This window comes from Bos javanicus, chromosome 16 (genome assembly GCF_032452875.1).
Source record: "Bos javanicus breed banteng chromosome 16, ARS-OSU_banteng_1.0, whole genome shotgun sequence".
Taxonomy (NCBI): Eukaryota; Metazoa; Chordata; class Mammalia; order Artiodactyla; family Bovidae; genus Bos; species Bos javanicus.
The window spans coordinates 34579235-34600633 of NC_083883.1; the positions used below are offsets into that span (position 1 = coordinate 34579235).

The following is a 21399-nucleotide window of genomic DNA, read 5'->3' on the forward strand; positions in this document are numbered from 1 at the left end:
ATACTTCATATATGTTAATAGTATATATTCATATACTATTAACAGAATAGTTCCAAATATTATATTTAAAGTAAAGAAAAGAGGAAAAGCTATAAAAACAAGAAACTATCATGGGGAAACTGTAAAACCATTTTGCATTTTTACATGTCTACTTCCTGGCTAAATACAAATGAAAGAATTAGTAATGATTACATGTATAGTTATTGAGTTAACCAGAGAAATAACTTGTGAGGAAAGATCAAGAATATGACCTTTTCTTTAAGAATGAACTAGACAAGACATTTTGGGGAAGTAATGGTGAGTAGGAAAAAACAAAAGAACTTTTTGCATTTTATCTGATTTGTATAGTAACACAATTCTAGAGTTGTCAGACACAAATGCTTAAAATAATGAAGTTTCATATACAAAATAATGCCATCATACTGTGTTTATTCAGAAACACACATTTTGACTTTAAAAGGGAATTATCCTATCTAAAAGTGGTCATTTATAATGTGTGAAGTGAAGAACTTCTGATCATGCTTCTCTTCAGTATTAGTTCTGTTTTGTTTCCTTCCATAAGCTGTTATATAAACTATTTAATAAATAAACATAAAAATTAAAATGCTGCTAAATAAATGATAAGTGCTGAAAACCAATGAAAATTTCCTAGTTGCATTCTCAATTTGTTAAAACTATCATTAAAAATTAATAACAAACTTTTCTCTGCTTTGTTTGCTCTTGATTATGTTTTTACTATCTTATATTGTTATAACTTGCCTGGAAAATCCCATGGACGGAGGGGCCTGGTGGGCTGCGGTCCATGGGGTTGCTAGGAGTCGGACACAACTGAGCAACTTCACTTTATTTTTTCACTTTCATGCATTGGAGAAGGAAATGGCAACCCACTCCAGTTTTCTTGCCTGGAGAATCCCAGGGACTGGGTAGCCTGGTGGGCCGCCGTCTATGGGGTTGCACAGAGACGGACACGACTTAAGCGACTTAGCAGCAGCAGCAGCAGCATTGTTATAACACTAAATTTTTATTTCATTTTAAAATATCTTATCTTTGAATAAGAACTCTTCACTCTATAATTACTGAAAGCAGTATTGTGGGTATTAAATATATGAATTCCCTGGTGGCTGAGACGGTAAAGCATCTGTCTACATACAATGCAGGAGGTTGTAGACTTTTACTACAATGTAGATTGTAGATTGAACTTCCCCGGGTTCGATCCCCTGGAGAAGGAAATGGCAATCCACTCCAGTACTATTGTCTGGAAAATCCCATGGACAGAGGAGCCTGGTAGGCTACAGTCCACGGGGTCACAAATAGTCGGAGACAACTATAACAGTTTGAAATTAACTGCATCAAAATGCCTAATATTAAATAGTCTCTAATGTTTAAATAAAGGTTCATACTAAGGTTAAAGGAGAAGAACTTGGAGGAACATAATGGAAAACAGAATTTTTTTTTAACCAACCTCAAAAATTAAATGCCACTGGTACTATCATTCTGCACAGTATTTTATTGTTTTCAAATGAAAAGTTATAAGTGGTTATTTCTGTATCTAACACCTCTTGAAATATCAGTAGGCTGATGAAGATATTCATCCAGACCAATGATTTTACTCTTGCAGTTTGAATACTGAGAACGTTGACAGTTTATAACACTGCTGACAGATGGAAACAATACGTAATAACCTTTCAAAGTCTAGACTCACTAGATTCAGGTCTCTTATCTCCTAAAAAAATCTTCATTTTGCCACAAGTACCAATTATAAATTGCAGCTAACATTTAATGAGGGCTTATGTGTCAAGTACTGATCTTGACCCTTTTTTTTTTTATTGTGATAATCTATAGCTATTTTACTGTCCTTCACCCCATTAATCCAAAGTCTCCCTGAGGACAGTCACTTTGTCTAGTTCCTTATGATATCCCCAGCATGTGGTATGGCTAACGTATAGTAGGCACTAAATTAATGAGTCAACATTTTAAATGCTTTAAATATTTTTAAAGCTGTTGGTCATGACCTAAAGGATTAAGAAAATGCAAAGGAACAGAAAGTAGAGTGAATTACTTCTAGTAGAATAAATATCCTTTAATGAAACTTTTAGTCTGTATGCATGCGCGCATGTTCAGTGGCTAAGTTGTGTCCAACTCTTTTCGACTGTATGGATAGTAGCCTGCCAAACTCCTCTGTCCATGAGATTTCCCAGGCAAGAAAACTGAAGTGGGTTGCCATTTCCTTCTTCAGGGAACCATTCCGACCCAGGTATCAAACTCCCGTCTCCTGTGTTTTATGCATTGGCAGGCAAGTTCTTTACCACTAAGTCACCTGGGAAGCCCAAGCCTATATGAATACGACCCATATAAAATATATTTTTACTTATGGCTAAGAGTTAAAAAAAGTCTGAAGAATCACTGCTTTATTTGAATTATTTCATTTGCTCCTCACAAGAACCATGTAGATGATATCATAACTTCTACCTTAAAATAAGAGAAATGAGGTTTTCTAGATGTTATATGTGATGTTCAAGACGATAGACTATCTACGTCACTTTTATTAATGATGTGACGATTACTATTGGTGAAACTTTAGTTAATTCAGATTTTCTTATGATACTCATAGGGTACTATAGTAAGAAAATCTGAATTAACTAAATAAAGTTTCAGTAATAGTAACTGAGACATGATTAATAAAGACAAACATAGGCTTTCAAGGCAGACAAGTCTGACTGAATTTAATACCTGGTTCTGCCACTAACCAGCTATGTTGGCTTTGGCCTAACTTAACCTCTTTGACCTCTATTTCCCCATGTGTAGAAGAGGAGAAAAGTTAGAAAACTATTAGTATAAGTATAATGGGCGAATTAGAAATTGTGTTGGTGAAGGGTTTTTCATTTGTTGAGCCAATGTTTGTTGCTAAGTCTCCATATCCCCTGCCCTTACACACATTAATGAATATATAGAATTAACCTTTGATATTAATCACGTTAGACCTTAGGCTAAGTACCACTAAATAGAAGCTGTTGTAATGAAAATAATTATTACTGGGTTCCCCGCCCCCCCGGGTCCAATAAACCACATTCAATTTTGCACATATTTTGAATGTGTAAAGAGCGCATCAGGAATTTACTGGACTATAAAGAGAGGTATGAGAACTGGACAGAACAGGCATAGAGCCGTCCAAGAGTTTCTGCAGGCCTCAGGTAAAAAAGATGCCCAAGACAATCAGGGAGTTGGTTCAGGTCACTATGGGAATCAAGGGAAACGACGCTGCTTAAACGTAAAAACAAACACAACTATTTAATCCTTCCACAGCAACATCCATCTTCTTTCTCTGCAGTCTGGCAAAGGCTGAACCAAGGTGTCAAGAATCGCACCAGGTCAGCTCCCAGCCACGAGGTCCTGGTATCAAGGGGCTAGGGCACAGAGGTTCGGAGAAACTCACCCCGGAGACTACGTTGATACTGCCCCAGAATCTCCTCCAGGGTAGAGTTCTCCGGGGACTTCGCCATGCACACACTCGGGGGCCACAGATGGAAGTTGCGTGGGGAAGTGTCCAGTGTCCTCCCCTCCAAGAATAAGAGGCCTCAGCCCCCACGATGCGCCTGCCTGCTTCCTGCAGCTGCTGTCACAGGGGAGCAAGGAATCCCGGAGATTTCGGGCCTTTTTCCACCCTCGGGCCCTCGTGGTGGACGTCGGAAGCTGTAGTCCTCAGTGTCTAAGTCTACAGTCTCGAAGTTCCTACGAACCCGCCCAAAGACTACAATTCCCAGAGGGCAACGCGCTCGAAGCTCACGCTTTGGCGGTTTGGCGACCAGATCCGGTTGCCAAGAGACTGCTTGGAGGCTCCGCCCATTTCTGTAGCCCAGTCACGCTTAGTCCTGCCTTCATCCCATCCTGCTGTCTGGACCACCTAACTGACAGAAAGGGCTCGTTGAAAGGCTTTATTCATTCTTCTAAATTCACTAAGATGCAGTTGATCCTTGAGGATTCTCAACAGCGCAAATAACGAGCTCCTACACCCTTCAGCCTCAACATCTCTCAACTCTGCTAAATAAATTTTCAAGAAAAAGCTCTGAATTTCCCAAACGGTGTAGATCGTGAAAGCGGCTGACACTAGCAATCTTATCAAGCCCAGCGACCCGACAGCAGCTTGGAGTTGGCGCACTGCCCGCTGGGAACTGTAGTCCCAGCCCGTTGCGGTCCCAGCTAAAGCCCGGGTCCTGTTCATTGTTGAAGCAGGTCTTCGGCGTACGCCTGCGCAGTCAGCAGCTGGAGAGGCCTGCGGTTGAGACCCCCCGCACAACTCCTTTTCATTGTTTGTGCTCGGCGCCTGCGCAGTAGGAGTTCGCCGGGACTGGGCCGGAGCAGGGGTAGGGCCGGGCTCCTCGCCCTCTCCCCAGGCGCCTGCGCACTGAGCGGCCGCTCCTTGCCGTTACCGCTATGTGCGGAGCGTGTGTGGAATAACGTTATTGCCCAGCAGCGCCGAGGGGCCCAGAGCTCGACCGCGGCGGCGGCGGCGGCGGCGGCGGCGACGACAGGGTGGGGGAGGACGCTTGCGAAAGACTCACGGGACGCGGCGCGCCCCGCCCCCCCGTCCGGTCCCTCTCAGCAGTGAGGGGTAAGTGATGCGCTCTAATGCCGTCGCCGCCGCCTTTCCACACCCTGCTCTTCGGGTTTGCAGCGGGGGCTCGGGCGCGGCCCGCAGCGGGCGAGGGTGCGGGCCAGCGGCGAGGGGCGCTTCCCCGGGGCTCCGCGCGCCGCCCCCTCCCCCGGACCTGGGACTCGGCGGGGACGCCCATCCCCCCATAGTTCCCCCCCCCCCCGACCCCCAACCCCGCGTCCAGCGGCCCGGCTTCCCTTGCTAGTGTCCACGTATTGAGTCGTCTTTGGCTGTCTTGGCTTTGTGCAGCCCCCTCCGCCCGAGCTGTTTGCAGGGGTGCGGGCGGAGCAGTGGAGGGAATGGCTGCGCTGCAGCTGGAAAAAGGGTTTTTTCCCGGTCTGAGCAGCTCCCGGTGTCGACCCTTTTTGGGTGGTTGGTTTTGGGGTGTGGGGCGGTTTGGAGAGGTTTGGCAAAGAACATTTTGGACGTGGTGGGAGGGCGTGGAAGATGTGGTGTCAGTCAGCCCGCCGGGCCACAGCACCCGCGCAGGCTGTGGCTCCGTAGTAACCCGGGGGAGGAGAGAGTGGCTTCCTGTCGACTTCATTGTCCTGAGATTCAAATGTGGGCTTTGGTATGGGTCCCTTCATTTCTTCCAGGGAAAGAAGAATTAGCAGCTGCCTAACCAGGGGCGGGAAGATGTGGGATTTGGATCCTAAGTCATAAAATCTGTTTTTGCGGGGTTTTTTTTAGTGTTTAGAGGAGTTTTGTTTTCTTTTGTTTTTTGAGAATGTAAGCTCCAGGAAGGCAGGGACAGTGCCTATCCAAGCACTGCCAAGGTGATCCATGTAAAATTACTAGATCACGATGAAGAAAGGACTAGGAAGGGCCTGACGACAAAGCTGTTTGTGTAGCAGGAAGATGAACCAGCAGAATGTTTTTTCATTGGGTGGGTAACGCATTTACGTTCCTAAGGGAATAGGGTAGGCTACATCTTTCCGTTTTGTTTTTTAAGCATTCAAAATTAAAAATAGGCCTGGTACATTTCTGTTTCTGAATTTTTAAATGCATGTTTTTATTCTCTTAATGAAAATTTACCCGCTTGGGAGAAATGTAGTGAAGTAGATGATGTACTTGATTGAAAATGCATCGTTTAAAATGATTTTATTGTTAAGCTTACAGTGCATACAGTCGTTTACTGGCATTAAAACCAGCGAAAGAGATTGAAGCAGTAAGGGGAGGACCCGGTGGAGGAATGATGTGAAAGGAGGGAGTTACATTATGAATACAGTATCCAGATCTTCACTAATATAACCTTAGCAGGGCATGTGCAATGATTTAGGAATTCTACTCTGAAAATACTACATTGCACGTTACAAACCATTTTTATTTTTCTGCCATTTCTTTAAATAGTAAAACCAGTGCTGCTTTTACTTTTTCCTAACTTTGTTAATTTTGTTGAATTTTTTTTTGTTTAAAAACTGAAAAATCTAAATGCACTTGACAGAGACGAAGGAAGATACTAAAACTTGGAAAGTCAACTGATTTGTCTGTCCAAGCCCAACTGCTAAAGAAAGGCAGAGTCAGATAAAACCAAGGTCTTTTTTGCAATGTGCTCTTTCATCCGTGTCCCTTGGTCCCCCTACCCTGTCAAAATTGTGCAGTGCTTTTCTGCGTGCTCTTTTGAGTTGTCTGTGACAGTCAAGTTTATTAATACCTCATAGCTGTATTAGTCTAGTCTTTTCTTTTGATGTAGAAGTAATACTAATGAAGAGGAACTTTAGTTTCATAAATTAACTTTCTGATACAGGAAAAGAGGCCTTAAAGTGGACTTTTCATAAAAATAGAAACTGTTGGAATTTCCCCCCTACTTCATATTAGTAACCATATTTTAATGTTATCTTCTGCTATTCAATACTATTTTATAGTATGATCAACTCTATATAAACTGTTAAAAATGAAATTGCTCCATAGGAACTCATGAAGTTCATCGGTCTTAAATTCAGTGAATTGTGTTATATTCAAGTTAAACAAGAGCTTACTGTTTGAAGGAAGGAAATTCACATTGAACTTGTTTATTAAAATTATGCTCTTTTATTCAGTTGATTTTGCCATAAAGTGGTTTTATTGTCTTATACTTTTTATCCTTTAATTCTACATTGTATTTTGATAGACTTTTAAAAGAGAATTAGTATGTCTCTTAAATTTCATCTTACTTAAAAATAATCTGTAATTAAATTCACCATGCGGAATTAAATCAAACTTGAAATGTATTCTACTTTTAAATTTAATGGTGTGCTAAAATTACTTTAATTATGGAAGTAAATAACCATCTGCATGTTTTTCGACTTTACACTATAAAACTATCATACATTGTGTCTATTAGTATGAATATCTAGGTGATTTTAAAAACCTTGTGCTTAAGGATTTGTTTTATTTGTTCCAAGTATCAGTTTCTTGTTTCCTTCTATCTGTTTAAAAAAACCCAAAAGCCTCCCGAAACTAGTTTTATTGTTGCATCTGGTAGTGATCAGCTATCACTTATCTAGTAGTAAATACTGTATATGTTTAAACTTGTTGTCAGTATGATTTTTACTCAACAAAATTCTGTCCCTGAAAAATAACTTGGTATTTTAATTAATGTGTAGTGATTTTCTTTTCTTTATCATGAACATTGGGGGGATAAGCAGTATACTGTGCTTATAAATATCTTAACAGACAGCATGGTATTAAACTGCCAACTGAAATATCTGTATAGTTGTGAATTATTCTGCAAGTATATAAAAAAAGAATTGCATACTGTCTGAAAAAAATTTGGTGGATAAATATTATTGACGGAAGCATTACGTGTTGATGTGTTTCAGTAAGAAATGAGTTTCCTCTAATGGGGAGAAACCTCAGATTATTTTTATTTCATAAACTTTTGTTAATAACTAAGATTTCTAATAACTACCCTTGGTGAAATGGGTCTTTATTTACTCATATTTCTCGAGGGAAGTGCTCAGCAATGAGTTAGCCAGTGTAGGCTGTCTAAAAGATAAAAGAATAAGAAAACATCTGTCGGTAGTTGTTGTTTGGTTGCTAAGTCATGTCTGACTCTTTGTGACTGTATGGACTGCAGCATGCCAGGCTTCCCTGTCCTTCACTATCTCCCGGAGTTTGTTCAGACTCATGTCCATTGAGTTGGTGATGCCATCCAACCATCCTGTCCTCTGTCGGCCCCTTCTCCTCCTGCCCTCAGTCTTTCCCAGCATCAGGGTCTTTTCCAGTGATTTAGCTCTTCGCATCAGGTGTCCAGAGTATTGGAACTTCAATTTCAGCATCAGTCCTTCTAATGAATATTCAGGGTTGATTTCCTTTAGCATTGACTGGTTTGATCTCCTTGCCCTCTGGTAGTATGTTTGATTAAATTGGATATATAGTCCAGTTTAGTTGAAATGATTATACAACAGTATGTTTTTTGGGCAAAATGAATGACATAGCTGATATGTACTAAAGTAAACCCCACTCCTGTTCAGAGGTAGAAAGGAAACCAACAAAAGCAAGGTTATAGAAATTTCTTTCATCCAATAGAGATTATGCGCAGCATAGATGTAGAAATGAATTCCATGCATGCATTACATAGGTTTGAAAAACAAAAAACACAGCAGAGAACAAGTTATTATTTAAGTGTATTGGTGGCTAACAAATAATATAGAAAATACTACCCTTTGGAACATAAATATTTACTGAATACATGAGTAACGTATGTGTGTGCTTAGTTGTTCAGTCGTGTCCTGACTCTGCAACCCCATGGACTATAGCCCACCAGGCTCCTCTTTTCATGGGATTCTCCAGGCAATGAGTAAGACTTACTGTGTATTGAGTACCTACAAAGTGCCAGGCATTTTGTGTGTCTCTGTGTAATTCATGCAGCTGTTGTATAAGTAAGGTATTATTTTACACTTAAAGTTGAAAATACTTGAGGTCCTGAGTTAGTGAATAATTTTGCCTCTGTGTCATTCATTACTCAGTGGTAAAGCCTATTAACTGAACCTTTGTCTTTTTGACTGAAGCCAAAATTGTTTTCACTCATCTTTTTCAGTAAGTTTAAAAAAATAACATTTATTTCCTTCTAATTCACATTATTTTAGAATCAGAGGAGACTTTAGAAGTCATCTCAAACGATGTGCCATTTATTACTAATCTCTGAGATCTTACTGAGCCCACCTTCTCCACGAGGAACACTTCCATGAACAAATGGCCATAGGATGGCTAATTTAGCTTTTGAAAATTATAATAGAAAGCTCTTATTTAAACTGAGCTAGTATTTGCTTTACTATGTAACTTACTATATTGGTTATAGTTCTTTTGTTAGATACAGTAAGGTCTTTCTCGATATAGTGGTTCTTTGCCAAGTTTTCCCTTTTCTAAATCAAATCTGCAACCTCTACAGCTTCATATGATACAGTTTCCTTTACCTTCCTCATCTCTATCACTAGATAACTATCAGTCGGTTTCGTCAGTGCTGTTCTTTTTTGTTCACATTTAGTTCTGCAGTTGTGGTCTGAACACAGTGTAGTGAAATTATCCCTTTCCTTAATTCAAGCCATTCAGTTGTGTTTACAGTCTAAAATTGTGTTAACTCCAACAACGGTAATATCTTACCAGTTCTAAGCAGAAAAATGCTCTGTGGCTTTTCAAGTTACATTTATCCAATTCAAGGGATTATTTTCTTTTTTACATTCTGTATTTCTACTTTTCTAACGTTAAAATGACCTTTTTTTATGAAAAATAGTGTTGGTAGGTAGTAAGTTTCTTTTGATATTAATCTTTGGGTTTTGTTTTCGTGTTCTTAAATAAACAATAAAAAGTTGGCCTTCTGTTATTTCGCATTTTGTTTCTTAGAAAAATTTGTCTGGAAATCACTGATGTGGTCAATATAAACATGCACCTTTTTTATGTTAGGCTCTTTCCCATTCTGAATATACATGTAGATAATGTTTTTAAGCAATGTTTACCTTTAGCCCTTTTAAATATCATCTAATTGAAGGTAGTTAAAACTTGAGATCTTCTTGAATAATGATTCCGTCATCCAAGGGATTAGCTTCTCTCTTCCTGGCTTTTTGACATTTATAAATTTAACAAGCAAGCCCTCTTATGTCTTTATCCTGCGCATGTATTGGATATAGCCAAGGACATACCATGCAAATTTATAAATAGAAAAAAAGTTACATAAAATATGCTGGAGGAGAAAGGTCACCTTTGTGTGTGTGTCAACAAGGATAATGAAAACCATTTGAATGTTTTGTTTGTTTTTAATTAAAGGGAAAATCATTATATCCTCTAGTACTAAGGGAGTTGGTTGAAGCTTACTGTCTGGTGTGGACGTGGATAATTATATAAAGTCAAGCATAGATGCTGTGAATAAAAGTAAATCAGAGTAAAGGGATAGAGAGTGATGGACTGCTATTTTTTATTTATTCTTAAGTAGTCATTCACATGGCACATTAAAATGGTCCCCAAAAATCAAACTATTTGAAAAATAATGTGAAAAGTCCTCTTACCCATCCACCTTATCTGCTGACTTAACCACTTCTCCCAGTCTAATAGGTAACTTTTTAGTGTATCCTTCCAGTGAATTTTTTTTGAATTTAAGTAAATACTGTATATATTTTTATACTATTTACCCTCTTTTACACAAAGATAGCCTCTTTATACAATAGGCTTCAGCAATACGTGAACCTTGAACTTGCAGATGTTCAAGCTGGTTTTAGAAAAGGCAGAGGAACCAGAGATCAAATTGCCAACATCTGCTGGATCATCGAAAAAGCAAGAGAGTTCCAGAAAAACATCTATTTCTGCTTTATTGACTATGCCAAAGCCTTTGACTGTGTGGATCACAAAATTCTGAAAGAGCTGGGAATACCAGACCACCTGACCTGGCTCTTGAGAAACCTATATGCAGGTGAGGAAGCAACAGTTAGAACTGGACATGGAACAGCAGACTGGTTCCAGATAGGAAAAGGAGTACGTCAAGGCTGTATATTGTCACCCTGCTTATTTTAACTTACATGAAGAGTACATCATGAGAAACGCTGGGCTGGAAGAAGCACAAGCTGGAATCAAGATAGCCGGGAGAAGTATCAGTCACCTCAGATGTGCAGATGACACCACCCTTATGGCAGAAAGTGAAGAGGAACTCAAAAGCCTCTTGAATGAAAGTGAAAGTGGAGAGTGAAAAAGTTGGCTTAAAGCTCAACATTCAGAAAACTAAGATCAGGGCATCTGGTCCTATCACTTCATGGGAAATAGATGGGGAAACAGTGGAAATAGTGTCAGACTTTATTTTTTGGGGCCCCAGAATCACTGCAGACGGTGACCGCAGCCATGAAATTAAAAGACGCTTACTCCTTGGAAGAAAAGTTATGACCAACCTAGATAGCATATTGAAAAGCAGAGACGTTACTTTGCCAACAAAGGTCCGTCTAGTCAAGGCTATGGTTTTTTCCTGTGGTCATGTATGGATGTGAGAGTTGGACTGTGAAGAAAGCTGAGCGCTGAAGAATTGATGCTTTTGAAGTGTGGTGTTGGAGAAGACTCTTGAGAGTCCTTTGGACTGCAAGGAGATCCAACCAGTCCATTGTGAAGGAGGTCAGCCCTGGGATTTCTTTGGAAGGAATGATGCTAAAGCTGAAACTCCAGTACTTTGGCCACCTCATGTGAAGAGCTGACTCATTGGAAAAGACTCTGATGCTGGGAGGGATTGGGGGCAGGAGGAGAAGGGGACGACAGAGGATGAGATGGCTGGATGGCATCACTGACTCGATGGATGTAAGTCTGAGTGGACTCCGGGAGTTGGTGATGCACAGGGAGGCCTGGCATGCTGCGATTCATGCGGTTGCAAAGAGTCGGACACGACTGAGCAACTGAACTGAACTGAACTGCATCTTGAGAGCTACTATTTTAGAGACTGGTTAGGTAATATCACTCTTTGAGAAAGTAACTGCAGCCATGAAATTAAAAGATGCTTGCTCCTTGGAAGGAAAGCAATGACAAACCTGTGCTAAGTCATTTCAGTCATGTCTCTTTGTGACCCTATGGACTGTTGTAGCCCACCAGGCTCCTCTGTCCATGGGAATCCCCAGGCAAGAATACTGGAGTGGGTTGCCATACCCTCCTGCAGAGGATCTTCCCTATTTAGGGACAGAACCAGGCTCTCTTATGTCTCTTGCATTCGTGGATATTTACCATTAGTGCCTCCTGGCAAGCCCCTGACAAAACTAGACAGTGTATTAAAAAGCAGAGACATCACTTTGCCAGCAAAGGTCCCTATAGCAAAGCTATGGTTTTTCTAGTAGTCATGTATAGATGTGAGAGTTGGACCATAAAGAAGGCTAAGCCGAAGAATTGATGCTTTTGAATTGTGGTACTGGACGAGACTCTTGAGAGTCCTTTGGACTGTGAGGAGTTCAAACCAGTCAATCTTAAAGGAAATCAACCCTGAATATTCATTAAAAGGACTGTTGCTGACCCTAAAACTCCAATACTTTGGCCTCCTGATGCAAAGAGCCGACTCATTGCAAAAGACCCTGATGCTGGAAAAGATTGAAGGCAAAAAGAGAAGGAAGTGGCAGAGGATGAGATGGTTAGATAGCATCACCAACTCAATAGACATGAATTTGAGCAAACTCCAGGAGATAGTGCAGGCTTGGCTTGCTGCAGTCCATGAGGTTGCAAAGAGCCAGACACGACTTAGCGACTGAACAGCAACAACAACAAGATCTTTCCTAGGTGGATGGATGTGACCACTGCTGCTACTGAGGTTTGAAGGAGAGACAGTTGTAGTGAGAAGAATTTGTTATCAGGAATTGCCTCAGAGGCATTACTTGTGTGATCTTGAGTTTGTCACAACTTAGTGAGTAACAGGAACAAGATATGTCACTTAATTTCAGAAGTTCAATTTCTTTGTTTATAAAATAAAGCTGGCAATAGTCTAACTACCTCAGAGGTTTATTTTGAAAAACTCATTAGATAGATATAAAAGACAAGAAAGTTGTAATTACATTTAGTGATCCTCTTTCCAGCACCACAAGCGTGGTACCATTTGATAGTGTTAGATTTGAAGAAATGTTCTGGTGCAAGTTCCATCAAGCCCAAAATATCTGTAATGAATGAAAAAATAAAATCTGCCAAGGGTTTTAGTACTTTTTATTTTTAAAGAATGAACTTTTTTCATTTGCTATTTTTATTTTAATGTTTTAAATTTATTATTTTAAAAAATCTTTAATATTTATCTCTACTAATTATTGAATGATCAGTTCATTTTTTAGTTCAGAGAAAACACAAGCCTGTAAATTTTACATATACTGGTCTCAGAGTTTCTACTTTTTAAATTATTCATTTTATTCCTTTTCACCAGAGTAAATTCATGAGATAAGTTTTTGTTGTAAAATACAGAGCCTGTGTATATGTGATTTATTATTGTTCTTCTGGATTTTTTTCCTACTCTTCTTAATGAAAATTATTAAACATATACAAGGAAATTGAAACAGTTTCATAGTGACTGCTCACATACCTACCATCTTGATTCTGCCATTAACATTATGTTAGTTTTATCACATATCTGGCCATAAACCTTTGTCTATTCACCAATCCCTCTTACATTGATCCATTTCAAAGTAAACTGTAGAGGTATGTTTTTCACAAAAGGGTTCTTAAGTCATTTGAAACTGTTTTAGGTTTAAGTTTTCTGAATGTACTTTTGAAATATTTTGTAGTAACCACTGTATTACACTGTATTAACAGTGTAATATTACACTGTTATTACACTGTAGTAACAGTGTAGTAACCACTGTTACATTAAACAGTAGTTTAAAAATGAAGTACTATTTTTTCAGTACTATTTTTTCAGTTTTTCAGAAAACAGTACACTGTTTTCTATTCCAGTAGTGTTACTGAGGGCTACCCTGGTGGCTCAGCTGGTAAAAATCCACCTGTAATGCAGGAGACCCCCGTTTGATTCCTGGGTCAGGAAGATCCATGGAGAAGGGATAGGCTACGCATTCCAGTATCCATGGGCTTCCCCGGTGGCTCAAATGGTAAGGAATCTGCCTGCAATATGGGAGACCTGGGTTCGATCCCTGGGCTGGAAAGATCCCCTGGAGGAGGACATGGCAACCCACTCCAGTATTAGGGCTTCCTGGGTAGCTCAGCTGGTAAAGAATCTACCTGCAATGCAGGAGACCCCAGTTTGATTCCTGGGTCGAGAGGTTCCCCAGGCGAAGGGATAGGCTACCCACTCTAGTATTCTTGTGCTTCCCTGGTGGCTCAGACTGTAAAGAATCTACCTGCAGTACGGGAGACCTGGGTTCAATCCCTGGGTTGGGAAGATCCCCTGGAGGAGGGCCTGGCAACCCATTCCAGTATTCTAGCCTGGAGAATCCCCATGGACAGAGCAGCCTGGCAGGCTACAGTTCATGGGGTCTCAAAGAGTCCGATACAACTGAGCGACTAAGCAGAGTATTACTGAATTCAGTTTTTCTGTAAATAGCTAGCTGACAAAGTTGACACCAGTGATACACGAAGACAAGATATTCATTGTTTGTATGTTCATTTGTGTGTGTATGGTCTTGAAGAGGAATGGTAGATAGTTTGGTTTTTGTTTTTGATTAAGCTGAAGAGCTATTGAAGGAAACATATCCTGTTTCTCCCGTCCAAGTACTAACAATGTCCGACCCTGCTTAGTTTCTGAGATCAGATGAGATTGGGCATGTTCAGGGTGGTATGGCCGTAGAATACACTGTTTCTCTAATCAAGTGATTCTGCTATTTCCTTCAGTCACAAATCCAGAAATGAAATATTTCTTCGCAGTTCAATACCTCACTACCTTGCACTTCCACTCTTCCCCTACCCTTCTTTTGTGTGAAAAATTCTGTGTTAGGCCATTCACTAAATATAAGAGCCTTTGCTTGTGGTGAAAGAGCACGGTTCCACATTAAGATTTTAAGTGGTTCCTGTAACAGATTCCAGAATGTTAAGGATCTACTATATGAATAAAGAATTTAAAATTTGTAAATTGAAGAGGTGTGAACAAATAGAATGCAATTAAATGAACCGTAAATAAAGTAAAATTTAGACATTTATTTGGGGAGGGTGGCCTGAGGACAAGAGAATGGGCTTTTAAGTGTCTAGGAGAAGCAAGTCTACTGATTATTGTTAATAACATTCAGAACATAATTCATTAATAGAACCTGGCACTGTTTTGCTAATGAATTTTAGGTTAATTACAAGTTCATAAGTCTTGTTCACCAAAGATATGATGAAGTTTGTATCAGATGGTTGTTTCAGCAAAGGATACTATCCGACAATCATTTATTTCTTTTTCTGAATTTTCAGGTGTCTAGTTTTGTCACTAGGATTTCTAATCTCTGACTTGCTCTTCCTGTCCTCTCTTTTTCCTGGGTGCAATCTGTAGTTTTTTCCTCCACTCTCAGCATTCTAAATCAAAACATGGTGTATTTCATGTGTGCTCAGTTTCAGTGCAGTCACTCAGTCGTGTCTGACTCTTTGCAACCCCATGGAATGCAGCACGCCAGGCTTCCCTTTGCATCACCAGCTCCTGGAGCTTGCTCAAACTCATGTCCATCGAGTTGGTGACGCCATCCAACCGTCTCATCCTCTGTTGTCCCCTTCTCCTGCCTTCAATCTTTCCCATCATCAGGGTCTTTTCCAGTGAGTCAGTTCTTCACATCAGGTGGCCAGAGTATTGGAGTTTCAGCTTCAGTATCAGTCTGTCCAGTGAATATTCAGGACTGATTTCCTTTATGATTGACTGGTTTGAACTCCTTGCAGTCCAAGGGACTCTCCAGAGTCTTCTCCAATACCACAGTTCAAAAGGCATCAATTATTCAAAAATTCCTGTGCACTAGTACTTTGTAAATTACTTTCTCTTTATTAAATTACAGCCCATTCCCCCCATTCCCTTCTCTGCCATGTTGTCAGTCCAGTGAATCCAAGTTGAAGGGATCTTTTTGAAGTACTAGAAAATACATGTTTTCATGTACACATTTCTTCAATGATTTATCTAAATAAAGGGAGATTGGGAGAGAGAGTACCTGGGTGGTTGATAGTGCCGTTTATCAAGATAGAACAGAAGGAAAGGCAGGTTTTGTTCAGAGGATGGAAAGATGCAATTTTTTTTCAGATTAATTCTGACAGGTGAATGGGCCTTGGAAATGAAAATGATTTACAAGTAATTAGAGATCAGGCCTATTGCTTATAAAAGAGGTTTTGGCTTGAAATTTAGAGGTGTCACTTAATAAACTGTATTTGAAGTCCAGTGCATCTGTCCCCAATCTTTTTGGCACCAAGGACTGTTTTCATGGAAGGCAATTTTAGACAATTTTTGTGTGGCAACCTAGATCCCTCACAGTGGGGTTTGCAATCTTGTGAGAATCTAATTCTTCTGCTGACCTTACAGGAGGCAGTAATGTGAGCAGGGGGAGCAGCTGTAAATACAGATGAAGCTTCATCATTCTTGCGCTGCTCACTTCCTGCGCTGCTCGGTTCCTAACATGCTACAGATAGTACCTGTCCACGGGCCAGGGGTTTGGGATCCCGGGGTTCCGGTGGCTTCAGTGAAGTCTCAAAGAGAATGTATATTGGGAACTAACCTCCTAAAAAATAAAGATTTAAAGAGAAAGTAGAGACTGACCACAAAAGTCAGAGAAACCAAAGTAATGTTTCCAGAAGGTAAGAATGGTCAGAGATATTACGAGGTGATGTAATCAGATCAGATCAGATCAGATCAGTGGCTCAGTCGTGTCCTACTCTTTGCGACCCCATGAATCGCAGCACGCCAGGCCTCCCTGTCCATCACCAACTTCCAGAGTTCATTCAGACTCATGTCCATCGAGTCAGTGATGCCATCCAGCCATCTCATCCTCTGTCGTCCCCTTCTCTTCTTGCCCCTAGTCCCTCCCAGCATCAGAGTCTTTTCCAATGAGTCAACTCTTCACATGAGGTGGCCAGAATACTGGAGTTTCAGCTTTAGCATCATTCCTTCCAAAGAAATCCCAGGGCTGACCTCCTTCAGAATGGACTGGTTGGATCTCCTTGCAGTCCAAGGGACTCTCAAGAGTCTTCTCCAACACCACAGTTCAAAAGCACCAATTCTTCGGCACTCAGCCTTCTTCACAGTGCAACTCTCACATCCATACATGACCACAGGAAAAACCATAGCCTTGACTAGACGAACCTTTGTTGGCAAAGTAATAGGAATGTTAAAGATCATTGGGTTTACAATTATAAGGATATTTTTGACCATGATTCAGTAAGGCAGTTGAGAGGAAGAGAGAGGACAGAAATTCAGTAAACTGTCAGAAGATATTCAAGAATGTTTGAAAGGTAAGGAAGTTTGTTAGCAAAAACAGACTGTTTTTTAAAGCCTAGCACCAAAAACAAGGAAGGAAAGCACTCTTAGGTAAACTATATACTGTCTGTACTTTATTTTCTTTTTCAAGGTTTTTAAAATTTTTTTCATACTTTCTAATCATTTTAAAACAGTTTTAAACAATTTTTTTGTAAACACATTTTCAAGATGTAAAAACTTACATTTAAAAAAGAATAAGCTCTTAGGACATATGATAATATATTTATCCCTTTATTTGAAAGTTAATTTTAGGACATAGATTCTGAAAGGTAAGATGTTCTTAGATTCACTTATATTCCAGCTTTGCTAGTGTATAAGGAGCTAGTTGTCAGAACTAGATTTTTAAAATAAGCTGCTGTCTAAGGGTATCATGCTCAAAATCCAAAAGTTACTTTGGCCTTGGAAATCCAAATTTACTAATATACGTACTGAGTTCTGCTATAAAACTGCTTTCTATCTTTTTTTTTGATACGTATATATACCATATACTCCTAAAAAGTAAGTTTACCATTTGACAGTATTCAAATATAATGATCAAAATCACTTCTTTAAAATGTATTAAATGTATTCTTTGAAATGATATTCTGATAATGAAGAACCTAATTTTGTAAGCCTCTGTTGTTTAATGAAGTATATATAATATGTGAAAGAACAAACTTATGGACACAGTAACAGTTGAAGCAGCTATTGAAAATTTTTGGTCAAAGATAGGCTTGATTGCTTATGTAATTTACTAATTTGTATGAATGAATTCTATATATCTTTATCATTGAAAATATCATGCTCATTTGATCAGACCAGAATTTCTCTTTCCAATATAAATTATTTTCATCCTCCTGTTCTGTGTGCTTCTATTCTAACGGTATGAAGTATTTAAGTGAAGTCATCCTTAATGTAAATAATCTGTGATTCCTGTTTATATAAAGTTGATCTAGCTAGGGTACCCACTAGAGTAGGTGAATATTTGCATTTAATAAAAATTAAGCAAAAAATCTTCTCAAATGCATTTGCCGTATTTCAAGTGCTTAGTAGTTCGCATGTGGCCTGTGGCTCAGGTATTGGACAGTGTAGATGTTAATACAGAACCCTTCTGTCATCATAGTTCTTTTGCACAGTACTGGTATATTTATTAGCATTATGATTTAACATGAAGGTAAAAAGAAATAGTGCATAATTCAGGCTAGTAATTAGCAACTTATTAAATAGTAAGTGCCTCTCTGATGTATTCACAAAATGTATCCTTGTCTTAAACATATTTTGAGACTTCTAAATTATTTTTTTGATTTCAGTTTTCATCTGTTGTACTGATACTATTATACCACCTCCCAAACAGTTTATTTATAGTGAATTAGAGGAGAAAAGGTAGTGATGATAAGAAGAAAAAGTTGTTTGCTTTTTTTTCAATTGAAGTATAGTTGATTTACAATGTTGTGTTAGTTTCTGGTGTATAGAAAAGTAATTCAGTTATACATATATAAATACTGTTTTTCATATTCTTTTTCACTGTGATTTATCACAGAATACTGAATCGAGTTCTCTGTGTTATATAGTAGACCTTGTTGTTTATCGTATACATAATAGTGTGTATCTGCTAACTCCAGCTTCCTAATTTATCCCTCCTCCACCACCTTTCCCCTTGGTAACCATACATTTCTCTTCTGTTTGTGAGTCTGTTTCTGTTTCCTAAATGTTTATTTGTATTATATTTTAGATTATACATATAATAGATATCATATGGTATTTGTCATTCTGACTGACTTCACTCACTATGCTAATCCTTAAGTCCATCCATGTTACTGCAGATAGCATTCTTTTGTTCTTTTTTATGACTCAGTAGTATTCCAGTGTGTGTGTGTGTGTGTGTGTGTGTGTGTAATATCTATATACACCACATCTTTATCCATTCCTCTGTTGATGGGCATTTAGGTTGGTACCATGTCTTGGCTGTTGTAAATAGTGCTGCCGTGAATGAACATTGGGGTTCATGTGTTTTTTTGAATTAGAGTAGAAGTTGTTTTTAAAGGGCCTATTAGAGTTAGGCAGTTACATGCTGAAGTTCATTACAGAAGAATGACAGAAACAAGAGAAATTGTTGTCATAGAGTGAACTAAAAGAGATGAATCAAAAACATTTGGGCTCCAGGCTCTTAGAAAGCCTTAATTCAAGCTGCTTTCTTCATCACTCCCTCCTGTAGGTTCTGTTTTCAGTTCTCTGAGACAACTTGGTGCACCTTTTTCTGCTTCTAGTGATATTTGACAAAGGTTTTCAGATTCATAGGTATGCATTGAGCACTAGAATAGTTTACTGTCCTTTCTAATTCTGGATTTCTGATCTATGTTAGTTTATTGAATTTATACCATTCCTCTAGATGGGTCAGTTGATTTCCGGTCTCTGATTTTAATATAAATTGACTGATTCTTTCTTGTCTGTGGACTTCTTAGGGAGAAAAGGTTGGAACCTACTGGTAGCCAGCAGGAAGGTAAGAGGTAGATTAAAAATAGACTGAATTTTGCATGACCTGTCAGTGTTTATTGTGCAAAAACAGTGTCACAAAACATGTTAGTAGGTAAAAATGCATTCTTTCAGTCACATTCAAACTCTTCAGCCAAATCTTCAGCTGTAGGAATTGACATCGCTAGCATCATTTTAAGGCATACTTGAGAAAAATACAAAGAGAGTAGTTGTGGAAGAAGCCCAAAACTTAGTATGTGAAAGCCCAGGTTTGAATTCAGATAGCTTCTGTCTACTGCTGTTAGATTTGTGACCTTGCTGAAGTCATTTAACTTCAGCTTTCTTCCAGGGAAACATGTTTCTCGCGTGCTCCTTTTGTTTCACTTACGCTTGTATGAAAGTATAAGCACCTAGCACAGTTACTGGAACAAAGGACATACTTGATAAATCTTTGAATCTGAGTATTAATTGATTTGTTGGTGTAAAACAAAATTATGTTTTAACAAAGTCATACAGTTCTACAAAAGCAAGCAAATCAGCCTTTACATTTTTCATAAACTGGCAGATAAAACTTAGCAGTAACCTTTACTGCCTAGAGAATTTATAGAAAAGTCTGTCATCAAATCAAGTCTTTTGAAGATCTATAGTAAACTCAGATGTAGAATATATGACTATTGATATTTGAAATGTCATCTTCATTTTTCTTAATGAAAAAATTTTTTACTCTTTAATGCTGTTTTAGGCAAAAGTTGTACTATAAATTGTTTTTTTTCCCCCAACATGTATTTGCTTGTTTTTTTTCCCCAAGATTTAATTAATAGTGTATATGGCATATTATAAAGTAAAATATGGAGCAGTTGTTCCAAAATAAACAAGAGTATATGAAAGCAAAAGTTTTTCCAGTACAGATTTTGTTCACATGATCATGGAACAAGTATCTTCGTAGGTATCCAAAATAAGCACAGCTGTGGATTTAATTTTTTGGATTAACTGTACTATTTCAAATGAGGTTGGGGATTTTAAAAGGAATACATTTTTCCCAGGAGTGTATTTCATTATCTCCCTCATCTCAAGTTAATTATACAACAGAGCTGAATTTTTGAATATATTTTCTTGAATATATCAGTTTCTCAGATATGTTTCCCAGACCACCCAGCCTGAACAGCGCCACCCTAACACATTATGCTATTCTTGTTTTTCACGTTCCTATCTTCCCACTGTCACTGAAATTGTCTTATTCATTTACTTAGCTTTTGTTTATCTTTTTTGCTTTTATGAGGTTGTGAACTTTTTCTGTCTTAACACTCTCTCCCTCTTATTAGTGGGTCATACTTAAGTAACCTTATGAATGAAGAAAAACAGATTAATTCATTTTATAGTACTCTGTAAAATGGAGTTTTCCAGTGTAACTGTTGTATAATGTTTGTACACTTCCTAAACCTTCCATCATTTTTGTTGTTAAAAACAACTATGTGAATGTGTGTGTATGAAGCTCTTAGAACTGTCTGGCATGTGCTTTCCTGGTGACTCAGACGATAAAGAATCCACCCTCAATGCAGGAGACCTGGGTTCAATCCCATGTTGAGAAGGAGGAGGAGGGCATGGCAACCCACTCCAGTATCCTTACCTGGAGAATCTCCATGGACAGAGGTGCTCTGGCAGGCTACAGTCCATGGGGTCGCAAAAAGTCAGACACGACTGAGCAACTAAGCACAGCACAGCATAGCACATCTATTATTGTAAGTAAAAGATTATAGAAAAGTATGTGTTTGCTTTTGTAACAAATGGTCAATCACGTCTGCCCCTTATTTGATCCTGAGTCCTAAGCTGAAATGCAGCCCTAATGTTTTCCTCATTTTCAGAAATATGAGGTGTCAGAGGCAGAGTCAGAGCTTTCAGTGTTGAGGATAATTTCAATTAGGGCTTTAGTAGGAGGGAAATCGGAGAA

The 21399-nt window shown here is 38.9% G+C and overlaps 2 protein-coding genes across 21 annotated transcripts in view; one reads left to right on the top strand and one right to left on the bottom strand.

Moving 5' to 3' along the window:
• Positions 1 to 3792, bottom strand: part of SDCCAG8 (SHH signaling and ciliogenesis regulator SDCCAG8) — a 244759-nt gene extending 240967 nt beyond the window's left edge. For all 7 annotated transcript variants that reach the window (XM_061382507.1, XM_061382506.1, XM_061382504.1 and 4 more), the window contains exon 1: positions 3434 to 3792. In XM_061382507.1, coding sequence (XP_061238491.1) covers positions 3434 to 3500 — 67 coding nt within the window. In that variant the 5' untranslated portion in view covers positions 3501 to 3792. The remainder of the gene's footprint in view (positions 1 to 3433) is intronic.
• A 632-nt stretch (positions 3793 to 4424) lies between these two features.
• CEP170 (centrosomal protein 170) overlaps positions 4425 to 21399 on the top strand; it is a 131343-nt gene continuing 114368 nt past the window's right edge. For 5 of the 14 annotated variants that reach the window (XM_061382494.1, XM_061382495.1, XM_061382496.1 and 2 more), the window contains exon 1: positions 4428 to 4609. The gene's annotated coding sequence lies outside the window, so the exon portion shown is untranslated. Of the gene's footprint in view, positions 4610 to 21399 lie in introns of all 14 variants that reach the window. The other 9 variants (XM_061382487.1, XM_061382490.1, XM_061382486.1 and 6 more) reach the window with 3 other exon arrangements.